This window comes from Lytechinus pictus, chromosome 11 (assembly GCF_037042905.1).
Source record: "Lytechinus pictus isolate F3 Inbred chromosome 11, Lp3.0, whole genome shotgun sequence".
Lineage (NCBI taxonomy): Eukaryota > Metazoa > Echinodermata > Echinoidea > Temnopleuroida > Toxopneustidae > Lytechinus > Lytechinus pictus.
Window position 1 is genome coordinate 14,811,568 of NC_087255.1, and position 21,133 is coordinate 14,832,700.

Below are 21,133 nucleotides of genomic sequence, written 5' to 3' on the forward strand. Positions count from 1 at the left end.
TTTGCTCTATTAGAGGTACCTTATTCTGACAGAGATCATCACAAGAATGATGAGGACCTAATGATTGGGCAGAATGCCAAACTGTACATAAGAGAACAGAGAAGTCTAGAGAAGTCTACCTTAACTCTGAGTGAGTCAGACATCCAAGGATTCTTCAGTGCAGTTCGCTCATACTATGTGAAAGCCTGTGATTACATCTTCAAAACCTGGCCTCTGGATGATGAATTATCAAAGCATGCTCAGGTGTTGGATGTTAAGCTGCACCAAGAAGTAAGGTTTGACTCTGTGGAGTTTTTCATCGAGAAATTCCCCTGTATGTTGGGTGATGGTGAATTTGACAGTCTTGAGAGTGAATTTGCCCACTACCAGGCAGACTCCTCCATAGCTACAATTGCTACTGAGACAGAGAGAGTGGATGAGCAATGGCATAGGATTTCACAGCTATCGGATCCCTGTACAGGTGCCAGGATTTATCCAACTTTGACCAAAGTGATGACAGGAATCCTGGTCATCCCTCATTCAAATGCCTCATGTGAAAGGGCATTCAGTGTTGTGCGAAAAAATCATACCGAATTTCGCCCAAACTTGAGTGTCAGAACTCTGGAAGCCCTCTTGATTGAAAAGCTTGCACATAGTACCCCTTGCTTTGAAAGGCAATATAGCAAAGACATTATCAGAAGGGCTAAGAAAGCCACAAAGCTGTCACTCAGCAAAGCTGCTGGAGATCTAGAAGGAAGCAGTACTAGTTCTAGCCAGTGAGGTAAGAGGAATATTGCTTACAAATATGTAAAAAATGAGGGGAGAATAGAAGAAAAGTACCTGCACAATAATAAAGAGGATAATTCCTCATTATTATTATTGTTTAACAGGTACTTTTCTTCTATTGTCCCCTCATTTTTTTTTTTATGTTAAAAAAGTGGGAACAATGTTTCTTTAAAAACATGTGAAATGCTCCAAAATAAGGGTCAGATTGCACCAGAGAGCATCTAGAAACCCAGAGCTTCCAGGGCCCTAAGGCGGGCCCTGGACCCCGGCCGCAAGGGTCGAGCGCTCCGCGCTCGAGATGTGCGCTACGCGCACATAAATTGGAGTCGGTTGCAAATCCTCCCTAATTCTGATTTCCAAAAGTTGGCATCTCTGGATCAATCATAACTATGTCAGACGGGTCCCAGCAATTACCTTTGACGCTAAAGGGAACAATCAAACACTTCATTTAGAATACAAAGAAGTATATTCTTGATGATTTTCAGGACTTCTGATTAATTCTGATGCTACAGTTACACCAACGAAACCAACCCCATACCAATTAAAACTATTTCATTATTTTGATAGATATATTGTTGGTCAGTGTGGAGGCAGTTTTGCTGGTGTGACTAGCATATCTGACATCCCCGATCATTTGAATGCAGAGTAGTTTTTAATGGATTCCTTCATGGTCTTCATGAACTGTACCTTTAACAATGCACAATCCAATTGAAACCAAGGCGGTGTTTCATGGAGTGTCTTGTCATTGATTTTGTTCGCAGACAAATTTGCTCTTAGTCAATCAGATGCAAGCAGTTCAGTAGCTTAGAACAGTTGTCATTGAAAATCACAGACAACTTGCTTTACTGGTTTCTTTCAGGCACAAGGATGCAATATTACTGGAATCACTGCTATACCCTAGACAGGGCTCGACGTAAGCGGTGGCCTGGGGCAACCAAAAATGAGAGTTGGGCCACCAAAATTCTGCAAATTCCCAAACTTGGTGGCCCTGTTGGGCTACCAAAGTTTTGATAAATTGTGATGTCTTCTATTGTGTTAGGGCCACTAAATTTGCTTTGGGGGCCACCAAAAATACGAAATTTATGATTTTGGTGGACCGATCGGGTCACCAAGAAAAAAAGTTAGTGTGGAGCCTTGCCGTAGATAACACCACCGATAAAGTAATTTCAAACGGAATTGCTGCATATTGTCGTTCTTAATATTTTTTATCAATATCTTTTTCACTGCAGGTTGGCAAAGACAATGTCCGTACTGCCCTGACCCTCGTTGGGTACGAGAAGGATGTACAGTCAGCAATGGAGTTTGTCTTTGGGTCTAGTTTGGTCTGTAATGATATGGCACATGCTAAAAAGGTAAGAGAACACAGTCTTCGAAAGTCAAAAAATCAATTTTTAATTTCTAATTTATGTAAGCTTACAAATCCTGGTTAACCGTGTCTAAAACAATCAGATTAATTTATCATGAAATTTTTTTTAAACAGTGAATCATATGATCTGTGATTGATATCAGTTGTAAATCTATGGCAAATCCATGTACCTAATGCAATCTAACCTGACTGTGAAGACCACCCAAGGAAGACAAGAAAAGCAGTCATTATGAAAGGTTGGTCTTTATGAATAGGTTCCTCAAATGCAGGTTTTAATGAGAAATACTTTTCAAGGGAACCGGACCTATGGTATATATAGACAGGTGTAATATTTATTTACTGTATGTTACAATGCTCTGATGTTTCATCTTTGAGTCGTTTGGGGTTTCAGAATTATTTATGGATCTTTATGTCAGAAGGCATGTAAATTAATAAGAACTAACATAGATTGTCAATGTCACCGATGATGAAAATAAGGTGTAAAGCATAAAACTCATTTATTAATCTCTTTTGTTTTTATTGTAGGTGACCTTTGACCCTAAGGTCAAGACAAGGACAGTGACCCTTGCTGGTGACACCTTTGACCCATCAGGAACCTTGACGGGAGGTAGGTTCAAATTTACTCATTTATTCAAGCCAAATAGATCATTCGTCTAGGGAAAAGATGTTGAACAGTTGTACATCTTCTTTACTTCCTCTGTTTTTTTTCTCACCACTCTAGATTATAAAACAAGAGGCACTTCATGAAATAATTGATCCACACTTTGTGCTTCAAATAATCTCAAATTATCATGAAATTAGTAGTTCATGAAGTGAATTAAAAAATTAGAAAAAGGAGCGTTGGACGTACAAATTGTTTATTACTATATGGAATTGCCCATTAGCAAAAGTATGTCTGTCAGAAGACAAAAATGTCTTTGATTAAAAATGAATGACTTACATGTATGCTTTTTGTAAGTGCAATCATTTCCAAATTAGTAGATATTTGTGCAACAATTACGTGTCAAAATACTGCAATGTCTATGCATGATCCTATGTCCCCATACTTATTTTTCCCCATGTCTAATGCCAATTAGGTGAAATTGTACAGATTAAAGAAAATAATTAGAAAATACTTCAATAAAGAAGCATAAAAGTAAGCTCTTACAGGGCACTTAATATGCATGTGGGCAATTCCATGAAATATGTCCATCCGATCCCCTATTGGTGGAACCTACCTGAAATAATTTATGTCTCTGAATTCTAGTTCATATGTGAAGTTTTCATGCTCTCTAATTATCATGGCTTCAGCTGTTCATGAAATGAGTTGAGAATGGAGAAAATGTGGGTCGGATAAACAAAAAGGTTGTTTACTATATGGCATTGTCCAACTACAATACATACACTACAATTCATTATTTTATGTTACTGCCGCTAGCTACAGCATGTAAAAAGCAATTACAAAGTCTCGGGCATACTAGTATGTCATTTTGATATATCTATTCAAAGACTAACTTGTGTGGATGATTTAAGTAACAATTATATTTCCTGTTCAGGTGCGCGGAACAACAGTTCTTCAGTGTTGCGTAAGCTAGCAGAGCTTCAGGAGGCTGAAGAAGCCTTGTTTGTGGAGCAGGAAAAACTGAATGCCGTCAAGAAAGAATTGGCCAAGATCAGAGGATCTGCAGACAAGTAAGATTATCTTGTTACTAGAACTGTGTTTTTGCACAATTTTTAAGACCATTTTCGATAGGGAATGTACAATATCATAGTTTGTTAGGTCATTTTTATTGGGGGGGCAGACGTGTATTGTATAACTGTTTTCATATGTAATGTATGCCTCTTTTCTCACTGACTTGAATCTCAAAAGATATTGGAATACCCAAAATATCATACAAATAATGAATGTTTATGAGTGCAATGGACAGAATACTTCATTCGGTGAAAAATGAAATGCTCCATTCAACGAGGCGTAGTACGCCTTGTTGAATGGATCATTCATTTCATCTTTCACCGAATGAAGTATTCTGTCCATTGCATGAATGAAAAGAACATTCACCATTTGATTTATATGACACCTAAAGCTAGATCATTGTCATCTGACTATTATAAATTTGAGTAGAAGTGCAATCAGTGCGAACGAGGTCTGTTGATTTTCGCAAACAACACACGCACTGCAAACACGGGTGTTTTTATGTATATCGCTGGTGGTCCGAGTGCGCATGCCAGGCGCATGCTATGGACCCAAAATTGCATGATGAATCGATCCAAAATTGCACGGATGATGAAGTCATTAAGAAATAGGCTGAATGATCGATATCAAACAACCAATCAAATGAAAAGGATCTATCTAGGTGTCATATAAAAAATTTTATATCCTATTATCTCATTGAAATTTTAAAAAATAACCTTTGCAAGAAATATATAATTCTTATGAAGTTCATCTGGGTCCATTTCCTAAAGACTTGATTATGGTAACTTTTGCCATTATATCAGTTACCATAGTAACCATAGTTTTATTAAGTAATGCATCTAAACATATTGCCATTTTATACCGATTTTATTTTTGTATATTTGTAAACCCCCACTAGTGAGGAGAGCTTCATAACAGAAACTAGTTTTTCTTTTAGTCATCCTCAGGCACTAGTCGGTGGTAATTTCTTCCTCTTGACATATTCTTGTTGTCTTTTGCCTGGAAATAGAATAAATAAAAATAAATAAATAGTAAAAAAGGTTCAGCTACCAATAAAAATCAGAATTTCAATCGTGGTTACATGCTACTGTTATAAGCTACTGTAATGCTCCAATACGATTGGCTGAGGGTTAAAATCATGGAATTCCAAGCTTTTATGAAACGTGACAATGTTTTCCTGTTTGGTTGTTGACAGGATGCGAGCGTTGAAGGAACAGTATGATCTCAAGGTCCACGAGGCACAGCTCCTAGAAGAAAGGCTGAAGCAAGGCACACATCACAGCAAACTAGAAGAAATCAATGCGCTCAAAGCATCAGTTGGTAAGTGGCCTGTTTGGATCTGTTTCGTTAGACAGTAAATCATTAATGTGTTTGTCTAGAATTTCAAATTTTTAGGAGATGTATTACAAAATGTAATACAACATTTGTCAGTGTCTCAAACACTAATCGAAGTTACCCACCCCTCCCAAAAAAAGTAAAAGTAAATAAATAAATAAAATAAATAAATCACATACTTAAACCATGTAATGAAAGAGACTTTTTTATTGAAAATTATTTCATGAAGATGGATTTTTATGAAATCAAAATATCATTCGTTATCATGTGAACTTGTAAACAGTGCTTGAAAGTTTCTGTGAATCACCTCTGACTTCTTACATTAGTTTTATGTCATTGAACACTTGGAATTATAAAAGAATCTTTAAAATGTATGAAAAGCCCCTGTGATATTGAAAATTCAGTGCACCATTAGTGAAGGCAAGTGATGATGATTTTTTTTTAAAGTAAAGTTATTTAAAGATTTGAAAATATAAGGCTCGGCATCCGTAGATTTGTCCATTTAGCATTCTCTTGACATTTTAGTCATTGTCTCTTTTCATAATTTTGATTACACAGAGGAGCAAGGGAAGATGATCGAGGATGCCAAGACCAAACAGAAGGAGATGACGGAGAGAACGAAGAGCCTCGAGGACAAGATTAAGAATGCTGCAGCCGTTAGAGAGAAAGAACTCAAAGCAGCCGAACAGGAGGTTAACAAGGCCAAGAAGAAAGCTGAGGAAACCAATAAACAAATGAAAGAAAAGCAACAGGTTTGTAGTACTGTATTATATTTCTAGGATGATTTTATAGGTACGGTCTGGATTTTTGGTGAAAAGAAAGCCTCTTCAACCCTGTTACTCCTCTTTTTGAAAATCATTGTGTATAAATGAATAGAAAACTTTGCAATGCCCCTACTTTCAGCCTCTGCCTTTCCATTTGTCAAACCCTGAAGAATATATCTGCTTTAGTCTCCCTGAAGCCCAATGGCAAGGTGTCAGGCAATTTTTGTTTTCATCACTAAAAAAAGTTTTAATTTCCACCACTAAAGAGTTTCTGGCGGCAACCCGGATGCAGACTAAGCATTTCAATCATGAATTATCTACCCATCTTGATATATGATTTGAATTTGTTCTCATATTTCACAAAGTAAATAATAAAATATCAACACAATAGAAGATGATACATTTTATTATAATACAGAAAGTCAGTGTAGCAAAGTAATTTAGTATAGCAAAGAACATCAGTAGATAACACTGACAATAAGTGAGTGCGTGAATATATGAAGGAACCTGCATAAAAAGCAGAGCTTGTAAGGTCTGTGGGTTCCTTTGAAATATGAAATCAGCAATAAAGGAGATATTGAATGATATAGAACCCTTTTTATGAAGAGATTGATTGTAATGTTTCATGGGTTTTTTTTATCCATCAATCTCCAGGAAATGAACAGTCTCAAGTTTGAGGTGGACAACCTGAAGCAAGAAATAACCAAGTATGATGACCAGCTGACCGCTAGTGACCAGGCCATTGAAGCCATCCAGGCACAACAGGAAGAGATGGAACAACAGGCAAAGGAATCAAAGGTCAGTGACTGTATAACATCGTGAACTCAAACTTATGGGGGAATTTAAGGAACAGTTTTCCTTAATATTGCCTGATGTAAAAAAATATGGCACCTACAAGTATTGCTCTCAAATTCAATACATTTTGTGTTATTTTTCCATTTTATTATGTTTCATGTTGGTTGGCACCATCAGCCCATTATACACAAAGCCTTGTACATTGATTTTTAGAACAAAATTTGCACTCTTTGCTTGTTGCATGTAATTATTATTTTTTTTATCAACTTGATCTCAAATTTCTAATTTAATGAATAGGAATGTGACTCTGCAAATGCAAAATGAATAATAATACCAATTATGATGATAATAAACCATCAAATGAGCATATTGGGGCATTTGTTCTAAAGAAATGCAAATCTAAAATATCCTTACCAATACATACTTTTGAAAAATCTTTGTCAGCAGTGAATCTCTACCAATTTTTTCACAGGACAAGGTGAAGGAAACCAAGAAGGAGCTTGATAGACAGAAGGAGAAACTGAAAGAGAAGAACAAAGACATCCAGACTAAGATCAGCGAGAGGGAAGATCTGAAGAAAGAAGACCAAGACACTCAACTTCAGATCAAGGAACAAGAACATGTTGCAGCGAAGATCCAGAGAGACAGTGCTGATGCAGTACATAGGGTTAGTACCAGGGTCCAGTTTCATCAAAACGTGTAAATTAATGGCAAGGTTGAATCTTCTGATATGAGCTACTAGAATATTTGCACCTGATTGGATAAGAGTAGTTTGTCAGTAGAAGCCGATAACAAGAGACTTCATGAAACAAATCACCTGTTTTAGTTCTTGATGGTTTGGCAAGTTAGAAGCTACTGTGTTGGTGCCACATGCTTGGCAGAGAGCCTCTTTGGCACAGATTTCTAGAAATTGACTTACCCTCTATATCACTAACCCATTGATATTTGTACAGGAACTAAAGAGATTTGAAACCTCAAAATGACTCAACCAGAATCTAGTGACTCTATGACACATCAAGTATTAACCTGTAGACTACCATATCCTGTAATTCCCATAGGTTTTGTACAGAGACCTCCTGGTTCAAGTGGTCAAAGGGTTTAGTACATTTCTTTCACTTCCTTCTTACTATCAGGTTGAGAACCTCATGGCCAAGTACGAATGGATCGCCTCGGAGCGCCAGTTCTTTGGGCAACCCAACACGGCCTACGACTTCAGCAGCTCGGACCCCAAGGAGAACGGCCGCAGGTTACAGAAGCTGCAGGAGACCAAGGAGAAGCTAGGAAAGAGTGTCAACATGAGAGCCATGAACATGCTCAGCAAGGCAGAGGAGAAGGTGAGTGATCAAGGAGATAATAATAACCACACTTTCCTGTTTTATTCAAGTCAGTAATGTTTTTTTAATGTCATATTTGTATGCTTTAATGAAACAAATCAAAGGAATCATATACAGTATTAACACAATTTGAAGAAGAAAAATATACAAAATAAACAAGTAAAGGCAGAGGAAGTATGTACATGTAAATACATGAAGAATTAAAAAAAAATCTTGAAATACTGAAAAGGTAGAATGGGGAATACCCCATTAACAAAGGTTAGACTCACACCAGTCATGCGCTGGAAGACCCATCCAGTAATGAGAAGGGTGGTGATTGTCACATATGTGATAATCATGGCTGTGAACATGACTACATGGATTGATGAATAAAACATAATAACATTTTGATAAATGTGTTTAATGGTAATCCAGGGTTCCCACAGTCATGGAAAGTTAGGGAATTTGGAAAAAATTGTGAAAAGTCATAGAATTGCATTTACCTCTTGGCTATGGCAGCTTTCCAGTTTGTCGTGTCTCGCAACTCTCATAATCTGTGATCATACTCTGCTATTATAATTGGTGTTCATTATTTTTAAATTTTTCCCAGTTTTGTGACATCCCAAATTCTACATACATGTAACTCACGGGAAGTCATGGAAAGCAGCAATTTAGTCATGGAAAAGTCATGGAATTCTGTTTTCAAGTTCTTTGGAACCCTGTAATCAAGCTTTGTCCTCTGCCTAATGTTATAGACAAAGCCATTGGTATCTATGGATGTCAAGTAAATTTCAAGAATTTGAATGTAGTTACATGTATTTAAGAATTACATTCTTACAGTTTAGCAAGGCCAAAGGAAAGATCAGTTGCTGTGGTGGGAATATTGTGCTGAAGAGAAAAAATTGGAATGTGGCAGCATTCCACCTTACCCCTCCTACGATTCAGTCCATCCTCAACCCTTCTTCCATGTCTTCTTGAACCATCCCCTTCCACTCAAGCCACCTATGATCTTTTATTTTTTAAATCCCAGTACAATGAGTTGATGAAGAAGAAGCGTATCGTAGAGAATGACAAAAAGAAGATCATGGATACGATCAGAGAACTTGACGAGAAGAAGAATGAGGCTCTCAAGAAAGCATGGCAGCAAGTCAACAAGGTAACAAATTACATCATACAGTTATGTGGCAACATTATTTAAGACGATGTTTTACAAAACAAAATAAAGTTGCATTGCAATTTCTTGTTGCTTGCATTGTAACCAATCCCAACCATGGTGTCATTTCCTCTAGCAAGAAATTTTTCCATGTTGTGCATTACTGTAGCCATGGAATGCCGTTTTCCATACTTCTCAACCATTTTGAATTTTGAGGAAAGAATATCAATTTTCAACCATTCTGATCTCTTGCTTCGTAATAATTTTCCTATTTTTCTTGTGACATGAAGTTTGCTCCTGGGGCGATTTCTCCTGGATTTATTTCACCCAAGATGTAGGGATAGGGTTGCAATAGGGTTTTATGTTAGGTTATGTTGAGGGTTAAGTTTAGGCTAGGATATATTGTTAGATTTATAAGGTTGAAGTTTAATCATTTGATTTAGTGTGTGGAATCTATAGCGGAGCATATGTTATATAACCATATTTCTTGATCATTTTACTGCACAATCCTATAGGAAATGATGTTCATTCCTATTTTCTTAGCAATTTCATCCCTCTTTTTTCTAGTGAAAAGGGTTGGCAGGTATGCTGTTTTCCATTTGAAAAACAGCATACATTGCTTAATCTTCTTGTTCAAACATATGCAAGGGACACTTTACATCTTGGTTGTTTAGTTTATGGCCATTTACAATTTAATTGGTCTTATTAACCCATTGTTGCTTCAGGGGCACAGCGAGGGTGTTTTTCTTGAAATCTGTTATAACCTTGACCAGTCCAGGCTATTAAGCTTTATTTCCTTTGCATCATAAAACATTTAAATGCTTTTGTGTTGAATTCTGTAGAGTTCTGTATGTTTTGGGCCATCACCTACTTCATTCTGTGATATTTTCCTTGAAGTGTGTCACTGCCTTGACCGTTCCACTCTATTAGAATGTTTATCCTAGCCACTTTATAAAGCTGTCAAATTGTTTGGTTAGTAACAGTTGTCAGTTCCAGACCCGTATTCTGAAGTCGGGCTTAACCCAGACTATGGTCTAACTCTGTGCTAAAATTATGGGAAGCCAAAAGTGTCTAATTTTTTTTTCTTTCTAAGTTGTATGTTTCTTATAGTTATGTTTACTGTGCTCTTTCCTGATTCATCAATGGTGAAGACAATCATCTATTTATACTTCCTAGACAATTATGAATGATTTGAGAGCAAAATGAGCTGAAATATGATATCTCTACTGTTATTGATTTATGTAACAATTGGCTATCCATACGTAAACTACAACTTTAAACCTGAGTTTAAGTTAAACCCGACTTCAGAATACGGGCCCCAATGTCACATTTTGTTCATTAAGGTATTACCATCTCTTTCATCATGCTTATTCCGGATCTTTTACTAGATGCCTGTGATGAGCTTAATTTTTTTTCCTTACACATGATCTACCAATTTAAATGTTTGTTCAGCTGCACGATATCAGTGCATAAGGTCTATTAAACTGTTTTGTATCAGACACAATAGATAATTTCTGCGATGTCTTATCCCCCTGTAGGACTTTGGCTCCATCTTCTCGACCCTGTTACCGGGTACATCAGCCAAGCTGACTCCACCAGAGGGTATGGGTATCCTTGATGGGCTGGAGGTCAAGGTGGCCTTTGGGGATGTCTGGAAGGAAAGTCTGCAGGAGCTCAGTGGAGGTCAAAGGTAAAGAAAGATATAACAAAAATTTTGTGTCATATTTCAGTTAAAAAAAAAAAAATTGTGCCCCTGTCTCCTTACTGCCACTGCCTTGAAGATTATTAAAAGTCTCATTTATTTCTTGCAAAGTTCTTATTTTCAACAAATTTGAATAAAAAATATTCCACTCCCCTGAAACTATAGAAAAAATATAATATTATTTCTCTTCATGTATTAGAAAATTGTTATTTGGGGTGTTTGAGCCAAGAAAACATGCTAAATCTAATGAAAATCTGGCATGGATGTCTGTAAAGGGCATATTTTCTGTTTCCACCTTTGATTGTTCTCTATGAATTCCCAAGTGTTCATCTTTATATTGTTTTCATCTGATGGATCTTTGCTTGCCCTGTCTTTGATCCTATCCCTACTTCTCTTCAAACCTGACATTGATTTATATGATGTTAATTGTATGTTCACTGTAAATAGTATTCACCTTCATAATTTTTTCACTTGATAGGTCTTTTGTAGCCATTGATCCCGTCTTTACTGCTCTTCCATTCTTACTTTGATCCATGTTAGGTTGATTTTATGTTCTCTATTTCTTCAAATATTCACATTTATATACATATGATAGGTCTTTGGTAGCGCTGTCCTTGATCCTCTCCCTACTGCTTTTCAACCCCAACTTTGATCTATGAGGTTCATTGTATCTTCTTGATAAATCTTCAAATATTCACCTCATGTTGTTTCACCTGATAGGTCTTTGGTAGCGCTGTCTTTGATCCTCTTCCTACTACTCTTCCAACCTTACTTTGATCCATGTTAGGTTTATTGTATGTTCTCTTATAAATCTTCAAATATTCACCTTATATTGTTTTCTCTTGATAGGTCGTTGGTAGCACTGTCTTTGATCCTCTCCCTATTGCTCTTCAAACCTGCTCCTCTGTACATTCTGGATGAAGTAGACGCAGCCTTGGATCTCTCGCATACGCAGAACATTGGACAGATGCTCAGGACTCACTTCAAACATTCACAGGTCAGTAGTATAAAGCTTGTCATTTCTTGATTAACAACATTTGATAGCTATGGAATCCATTTCAAAAGGATTTGCTATTAAGCTATATGAAAGATATTGTAAAAACATTTTGGAGACTGATACATACAAAGTTAACAGAAAATAGAAAAATACATGAAAGGAATATAATACTTACAAATTAACAAAAGATGATCAAATAACAGACATGCCAACTTTTCCTTTTTTAGAGTATTTATTCCTCTTTTTTGCTATGAATACACCAATACTTCTTTTGTATGATTTGTTACCTTTTTTTTTTAAATTTCTGATCATGGAGTATGTACATGTATTATACACAGTGCATGACACTAGCGCCGGTCTGACAGTCCTACTCCGGTAAAAATCACTGTCGGGCCAGTAACTTGTTGCATGAAAAGAACAAGTAAATTCTTGCCTACGAGCACATGTTTAAAAGGGTGAATTATCAAGTTTTCAAGTAGAGTCATTTCACATGTTTTTTTCACCATTCTCACTATGACAGGCTGGCGATTGTTACATTGAGACAAATTTTAAAAAATACTTTTTTTTCCTTCTAAGAATACTTTTTTTGTTGTAGATGGTTGGCAGGTCTGAAATAAGAGCAAGATTAAATATTGCACCTGAGGTTCATACACATTGCAGAAACATCATTCAGGGGGAGAATGCTTTGAAAAATAAAGTGAAAATAGAATGACCAAAAAAAAAACAATACAAATCAATCAAAAACATGCATTTGGGCACCATTGATATGATTTGCAGTTGTGTTTAATTGCAACCCTTTTTGCAACAGGTTTTAAGGGTTTTTTAGAAAGTTGTTTGTAAAGCTATTCATAATGAGCTAAAATTAAAATTTTGCTAAAACTAAAACTTTTCAAATGTGGTCGAAAAGATCTTTCTATCATTGATAGGTACGGAAGCATTAATGATGAGACGGCAAGATATTTTATCTTGCCATGTTGACTTAGTTACCTTGAATATGATTATGTCGACATGGCGAGATTCATTTTTTTGCCAAGTCAACTTACATGTAAAAGCCTTATTATGTAGACATGGTGAGAAACAATCCAATTCCACTAATCCTATAAACCTATACATGGGCATGATGATTTATGGTGTCATTTTTTACGTATCTTGCCATCACATCAAGTAGATTGCACTTGAAAACTTCCATAGATAGGGGGGGGTGGATATTTAGAATCATTAAGTAGAACAAACTGATGAAAATAATTCCTTAAAAGTCAATAATATTCCATTTCATTTTCTACTGTCCCTACAGTTCATTGTGGTATCCCTCAAAGACGGAATGTTCAACAATGCCAATGTTCTCTACAAGACCAAGTTTGTTGATGGCGTATCCACGGTAACACGCTACGCCCAGCAGCAGTCGTCAATCCCGCCCGCCGTTCCCGCATCCTTCGCTCGTGGCAAGAGCACCACCACCAAGAAGACGTCTGCAAAGAGAGCGAGGACGGAGCCGTTGGCAGAAAAGTCAAACTGATGATATGCTCTACTTCTGTGATATCTTTTTGATACATTAGGTGACATCAAACTATTTCTGAAACTATCGTTTCACCGCCGTTCTCTTTGCATCAGTTTTCAGGGCTGGATTTTTAAGAAAATTAGAAAAATCTGAAATGTACACCACATGATGATTTGAGTTACCAAAGTATGCCAACTAAAGTTAATATGAGTTGTGCTTTACTGAAATCTGCTGTTGTGGTGTAATATAGCCTTATCAATTTTAGTTTTCTCTTGGTTGATATGTGTAATCAGAAATGAAAGTTTGATGGAATATTCTTGTGATCAAAGAAAATGTGCATTTTCATTTTGAAGGTCATCTTTCAATTTTCTGTATTTTCTGCTGTGTAAATACAATGTTCATCAGAATAACTATAACCAAAATTAATCCTTTTAAATTATTGAATAATGATATGTAAATAAGAAGGTTTTGAATAGTTCCCCCAAGGCCATTGCCCTCATCGAGGCATGTGACATTTCCAAATCTGCTTCCCAAAGCCGTCGATCCCTGGCACCCTTGCGCCCACTCACATGATTGTATTTAGCTGATGCATGGGTTATTTATAAGAACTGGCAGACTCTGTGCGGTGGTATCAACCTGTTCCGGAGATAAGACTGGAAGATGAGACGGGTTGAGATTGCTGGTATCTGACTGGGTAAGATCAGCAAAGGTTCACTGCTGTCAGAATTTGACAATTCAGGGTCGGGATCAAACACTTGATGATAAGACCCAGATATATGAGTTTGCCTTCTTTGATAATGGTAACCGTTATTGTCAAAACATGATGATAGGCTATCGGGGATGACGCGATAGCTGGCAGTGTAATGTAAATAGTAGATTCCAGTTAGACGAGGATGGAATAACGCTGATTCAGTAGTAGACCTTCTGTTCGTGATTTCCTTTCCCGTCGTTATTGATATCTCACGGAAGAAGCGTCCTCCTTTATTCAGTAGCAATGCATGTCAAAAACCTTGAAGTATCTTGATAGCAGATGTTCAAAGGTCTGCATATGATGACCATTGATTAGGAGATTTGCTAAAGCTCTCAATTGTTATATTTCATAGTGCTGTGTATTAAGATATAGTGTCAGGATTGAGCGAGGGTAAAGTTTTTGCTGAACTTCTTAAACGAGAATCGTATTTGTGAGCAAATAAAAATGTGCAATTGTGCAAGCAATCTATGCTGTGACTGATAACAAAAACTTTGACAAAATTAGACTTCCAACAATTGCACCCTCCCCTTCTAGGGGGTTATGAGAAGAGAGAAGTCTATGGATTGTGTCATGAAAGTTGTCAGCATTGATTGACTATTTGTCATTTAAAATCACAACAGTTACATGTCCCATAGTAACAGATCAGAAGGAGACCTCTGATTCTCCGCCAATCTAAACCAATGATAGCTGTCATGTGATCATTGTTGACCCCCCCCCCCCCCCATGAATAGCTTGTAAATTAGGCATACATGTACATTTCACTACTGGAAGGTGACTTTTTTTAAGAATCACCATTTTGAAGAAAATAAATTGCTCCATGTTTGTGTTAATAACATTTTTGCATTCAATGGGGGGGGGGGGGGGCGCTTGGGCATAAATTCCAATATTGTTACTCACATTTGGACTCTGAAAAGAGAAGTTATTTACATGGAGAACAACCGTTACGATCCTTTAATCGGAACAGTGAACCTTTACTGTGATGCTGTTTATTGTCTTAAAATTGGTCTATATGCTTTCTTAATTAATGGGGGCAGAAGTGGTTTGACCTCTTTGTTATTAGGTGAGAAATTATCCTAATCAGCATCTACCACATTGGGTCTTATCGGTACAAAGTCTACAAACTCTGACTTCAGTTATCCTGTAAAGTCAACGCTGGGATTGATAACAACTGCCTTGGAGAAGTCTTGAGAAACGAGGGATGTGTTCATTCAATTGTCTTAGCTCGATCACAAACATGCTTATACAAATCAAAATGCAAATGTAAAGTATGGGCAGTGCAGGTGTGTTCAAGCAATATTTCATTCAGGTATCCTGTTGGATAACGTTGGATTGACAACTGCCCTGGAGAAGTCATAAGAACAAGGGATGCTTTCCTAACAGTTTTAAAACTAGAATCACAAACATGTTCACAAAATCAGAATGCAAACATTCCACATGGTCATAGCAGACTGTTCAAGCAATATTTTATCTCTCGTTTCAAGCCAAGCCACTTGAACCAGGAAGTAAAGGTTGAAATGGCTTGTACGCAATAATGTGTGAATGTGAGATTAATGGTTTAGCAGAATCACCATTTAAAATGAACATTTTCATTGTTTATTGTTGACGTTTTGAAAGACGGTAGAAAATTGCTTGAACACATCTATTGCTTCTATAAAATGGCCATTCAAAACACATTTCTAAGCCAAATGAAAATTGTTTGAACACACCTGTTTGAATGCATCTGTAGATTGAACTCAATGTTTCTGAGAGCCATGTTTCTATGGTGTAAAAGTTTCGTTTGAATACAGCCTAGTGTACATAACAAACAGATATGAGATTCTATCTTTAGAACATCAGTCAGATTTGTCTAGGAGATTAATCTCCAATTGTTCCTGATCCTGTAACACTAGTACCAGCTTCTGCCATTTTGCGAAATATTACACCCATGTGGTGAAATAATGGGTTTATTTTCATTTGGTCCAATGCCAATTGCCAACTTGTCTACTATCATTTGGTCTACCATCGGTTCGTCCACTAACCACATGGTCTAATAGCCAATTCTTCTAATAACCAGTTGGTCCAATAGCCATTTAGTCCATATACCGTTTGGTCTAATTTGACTAAGTGTTATTGTGCAAAATGAATGAAAATGAAATGGATATTAGACCAACTGGATATGAGACGACATGGTGATTAGACGAAGTGATGTTTGGACCAAATGGTTATTGGACCAAATGATTTGACGAAATGTTAATGGACGGAATGGCATTAGACATAATGAAATTAGACCATGTGGTGAAATAATGTCTACTCTTCATTTAATTAGGATCCAAATAATAACTCAAGGAAGCCCTATTCTGAAAAGGATAGAAATTCCTACTTATGCAACATATTTTGGCCACAGAAAATGCTTCTTCTTTGTGAAGTCTAAAGGGTTCATTCAGGATCATTTTCCTATTTTTGAAATTAGTCTGTGATATTAGGCTTTACAGAATGGATTTGGAGCTGATATTGAGTTTCTGTTTTCATATATTTTGCCATGAATCTAAGCATATTGAGGAATATGCAATGTTGAATATTAATGTTGATTTTATTGAGTTTCCTGATGAAATTATATGAAGATACATTTGAGTAAGAAATCACTAGTAGTCAAACAGGGAAATCTTCAATTATCCAATACGGTAGTTCATTCAGAGGTGCGATGATAATGGTTTTAAGTTCAATTAAATGTCGACACTTTAAGATATTTTGTGGTAAATTATACTACATGTACATGTGATTACTTTCCAATGATCCATTGCCTTGGGTTAGGACATTCCACCATGTACATGTATTCCGCTCTGAGTGATAATATAAGAATTATATACAAGAGATACATGCAGCTGGGGCTAAACCTGATGTCACCAAAAAAACCTTGCAAACAGATTATGTATACATGCTTCCATTTCTGTAATGTTTTCCTGTCATATTTATGGCAAGAGGTTGCAATGTTATACAAACATGCTCAATTCAAAATCCGGTTGCCATGGAGTTGTGTATATGACCTTATAACCTTTTTCAAACTACTTAGATTCTCATGTACAAATGTGACCAGGATGAGATAAAAATGCTCACTCCTTTTTAAATGAAGCAACAATGAGTTTTCTCTCTATATATCTCCATCTTTCTCTCATTGATTATCGGGATATCAAATCTTATTTCTTCCATTTTTGTCATTCTCCGATCATACTGTCTCTTCATTGTACAAAAGATATTATTGACTATAGATTTAGGTAGATTAGTGTGGTAAATGTGGTTGTAAATAATGCAGTGATATCCAGGTTATCTTTTTTGAAGTATTATGAAGGGAATTGATGTAATCTTCTTTGTAAATAAATGTATAAAAATATGGTGTGTACATTGTATTTATGGTATGCAGTGGCACAAATGTGTACATAAAGTTTTTAATTCATAAAGTAGGGAACAGCTCAGAAATATGTTACCTTTTCTCCGAGCCCATCCATACAAAAACTTGAAAAGTACAGTATCCAACAAGTAAATCATACAGATACATGTACATGTAGAATCATCGTTTTAAAGTTACAAAAATGCTTTTCTCTTGTTATGTCTCGGACGGAGTACAGAATGAAGTATCATTGATTTTCAGGTGTGTGTATAGTAATAACATTTACCGACAGTGCCTTCCATGTGAGGCTCAACAACTTTTATACCGTTTATTTCATAAAGTATTTCATAAAGATGGGAATAAAATTTGCCTACAGACAGTGCCTTCCATGTGAGGCTCAACCCCTTTTATACCGTGTATTTTCATTAAGTTTTCCATAAAGATGGTAATAAAATCTTCCTACAGTGCCTTTCATGTGGTGCTCAACGCCTTTTATACCATGTACATCATAGTTTTTCATACAGATGGTAATAAAATCTTCCCATAGTACCTTCCATGTGGTGCTCAATGCCTTTTATACCATGTATAGCGAAAGATATTTTGTGAATAATGCCGATAGTGTCCTTTGTGTACTGGAAATGAAATTAATGATTGAAATGCATGTCTCTTGCTTGTGTGCACGGACCGAACTGCAGATTATTAAAGTCTAGCACATTTTGTATATTTGTACAAAATAATTTGGTTGTTTATAGTGTTTCCTTTCATCGGAGTGTGAGTGATCCAAATCAATCTTAATGGAAAACCAGTAATGCCATAATTGATCAGTATGGAAAGCAAGTAATGCCATAATTGATCATCAAGTATGGAAAGCCAGTAATACCATAATTGATCATCAAGTATGGAAAGCCAGTTATGCCATAATTGATCATCATAGAGCTGAAATACATGTAAACTGAAGAGCAGGGGAAAAGGAGCTCCCATATTGTTGTACAGAGGAAAGCTATATACAGCAGTAAAATAAGCTGAACTCTTACACCCCTGTGTAGACGAGTGCTGCCCATTGATGACTGCACTACAATCAGCAAGCTCCATTTTGTTTGCAAATAGGAGAGAGAGCATATTCCTCTGAGATGATGAATTATAGCATCACTTGCTTCCTATAGTTGAGATTGATTTAAATTTATTCAAATCTATTCAAGAAAGGGCTTGGGTAACTTGCGTACCATACATGAGTGTTGCGCTAATACTAATGGAACAGGTGTGAAATATCTGTGTTGTATAAGCTAATATTCAAATCATTAATCATGAAAATTACAACTGGTAAAGAGTGTTATTAATCTATCACTAAAATTGTATGTATAACTTGCTTATACAGTAATTTTATATACCCCACAACTTTACTGCAGCATTAGGAGTGCAGTGGGAAGCTTTACATTCTTTAAATCCAGCTCTCAATAATATATACTACATGTAGTAGTCATTTATTAATTCATCACATTCAAATTACATTCATCAGATTCATCCAGAAAATTTAAAAGAAATTTCAAGATGGAAATAAAAAAACAACACAAAGGAAGTTTCAAAACAAGAGGAAGAAAGCAGGGTAGGACCTAATTCTTTTTTTTTAAGGGGCTACTTTTATCATATTGTTTTGGGGGCTATTTCTTTCATTTCAAGGGCTACATTTTTGTGTACAATATTAATTTTTTTTGTAGGATATCAATTTTAAAATATTCTTGGATATTGTTTATGGAACATATTGAGGAGAAAAGATGGTAGCCGTAAAGCATTCAATTCGGGATATTTTATCGGTGATTTGGGCTGTCATTAGGGTGAAATCGCCGTAGCACTTGTGTATTTCTTACGCTGGTGGGAATTGTATCCAATAAGTCTTGCGCCAGTCAAATCTAATGGGATTCATTAAATAATAGGATGAAATACATGTAGCTTTGATTTTGAAAATTTGGGCATTATACAACTAAAAAAAAATCTTCATACCTTTGAATTTGGTAAAGCACAACTGATGTGAGGATCTACTCATGAAAAGATAACTGTACTTTACTTTTTATACAGACAAAATATGAATCAAGGATTTAGTGATTACCTTGACTTTAGTAAGTTTCAGTTATGCAAGCCTGTCTGATTTTTTCAAAGGTTAACCCTTTGTGCTATGAATTCGTTCGAGAGATATAATTATGACAATTATAAGTTCCACTTTCGCAAGTCTGGCTGTTTTCTATTTATTTAAACCCATTCTGCACTAAATTAATTCAAAGATGGTGAATACGACAACTGTTCTATTGCTATTTTCTTTTAATCCTGCTTTCCTCATTACAGGGCTTCCCTGTTAAAATAAAACGACAAAAAAAAAATATGTCATGGACCTTATGCAAATGACGTCACAATCCTATAGCGCCCTCCCCCAGAGGTCATACATGTAGGAATATGTGTAGACAGAGTTGTCAGATGCGCCGGTTCCAGATCAACAATTTGTGAAAGGCAATGGCTTCAGCATTTAAGGTGGCGGCATGATGACGTCAATACAAAAGGTCTATTGATGCTGGTAATTTCAATATTCAAGGAGAAAACTAATTATTAGGATGACTCAAGTTTAACTGTAAATCTTGAATTGGCAACAGTCAGGCTTTGACAAGATTTGGGACAGTAATGGCCTTCAAACTTGACACAAACATAGGGGTCCCTGGATTATTCCAATTTCCCGAATAACGTCTGCGTGAAAGTGTGCAAAACAGATTCTCTCTGTATTTATAATTTTGCCGGGTGAGAGTTCCCAATTTTAGTTTCAAAAGTTTGGCGAGGGTGAAAAAATAGGTAATGTTGATGTAAATAAAGCCAAAGTAAATGTGGATATTTGGTGCTAGCAGGATATGAATAGAGTCAGAATGGTCGATGCTGGAAGGCTAAAATAAACCACCTCTTCCTCTTCACCCTGTGGTGTATATGTTTATATATAACAATAACATGATTCAAAAGTTTGTTCAATAACTGAGCTATTAAAGTTCATATATGTATAGGTAACTGCCTACAAGTCTCATGCCTGGGCCTAAACTAAAGGCCTACATGTTAATACCTGGGCCCTATGTAATAAAGACTTACAATAATTTGGTAACTACCAAGTACCATTCAAACCTTGATTTAATTTGGTTATTGAGCCATATGTTGCCATGGTATTAACCATAATTGTGGAGTTACGACAATCATAAATTCATTATGAAATATATAGGTTCCTGTTGTTTTGCATAATCTTGTCTATTGTAAACATAGGCAGCGGGGGGTCCTGTCCCCCCTAAATTTGTTGTTGATAAGTTTTTTTTTTAATTTTGTTTTCTACGTCCCCCCCCTAAATTCAGTTGGACCCCCCTAAAATTGTTGTGGTCCCCCCCTAAAATTTTTGTTAACTTTTTTTTTTGCTTGTCAAATTTTTTTACCTGTGTCCATCCCAAAATTTCAGGTGGACCCCCCCTAAATTTTTTGCCTTCCGCCGCCAGTAAATTGCTTCAAAGAAAATAAAAGATTATATTTCTGTCATTTTTCTGATTCTTGTTTCTGCAAGAGAGCATCTTAAATGTGTTATGACTTTAGTTGCACCAGCCATCCACTTGTTTCTGTCATTTCCACTTCAATAGATTTCAAATGA

General features: G+C 36.2%; 1 protein-coding gene across 1 annotated transcript in view; it reads left to right on the forward strand.

Annotated features, from left to right (window-relative positions):
• LOC129270859 (structural maintenance of chromosomes protein 2-like) overlaps positions 1-18,212 on the forward strand; it is a 32,666-nt gene extending 14,454 nt beyond the window's left edge. The window contains exons 13-24 of the mRNA XM_064106843.1: positions 1,995-2,117; positions 2,657-2,738; positions 3,667-3,802; positions 4,999-5,123; positions 5,697-5,890; positions 6,557-6,700; positions 7,170-7,364; positions 7,831-8,031; positions 9,041-9,166; positions 10,702-10,853; positions 11,715-11,862; positions 13,157-18,212. Coding sequence (XP_063962913.1) covers positions 1,995-2,117; positions 2,657-2,738; positions 3,667-3,802; positions 4,999-5,123; positions 5,697-5,890; positions 6,557-6,700; positions 7,170-7,364; positions 7,831-8,031; positions 9,041-9,166; positions 10,702-10,853; positions 11,715-11,862; positions 13,157-13,378 — 1,848 coding nt within the window. The 3' untranslated portion in view covers positions 13,379-18,212. The remainder of the gene's footprint in view (positions 1-1,994; positions 2,118-2,656; positions 2,739-3,666; positions 3,803-4,998; positions 5,124-5,696; positions 5,891-6,556; positions 6,701-7,169; positions 7,365-7,830; positions 8,032-9,040; positions 9,167-10,701; positions 10,854-11,714; positions 11,863-13,156) is intronic.
• Positions 18,213-21,133: the final 2,921 nt, after the last annotated feature.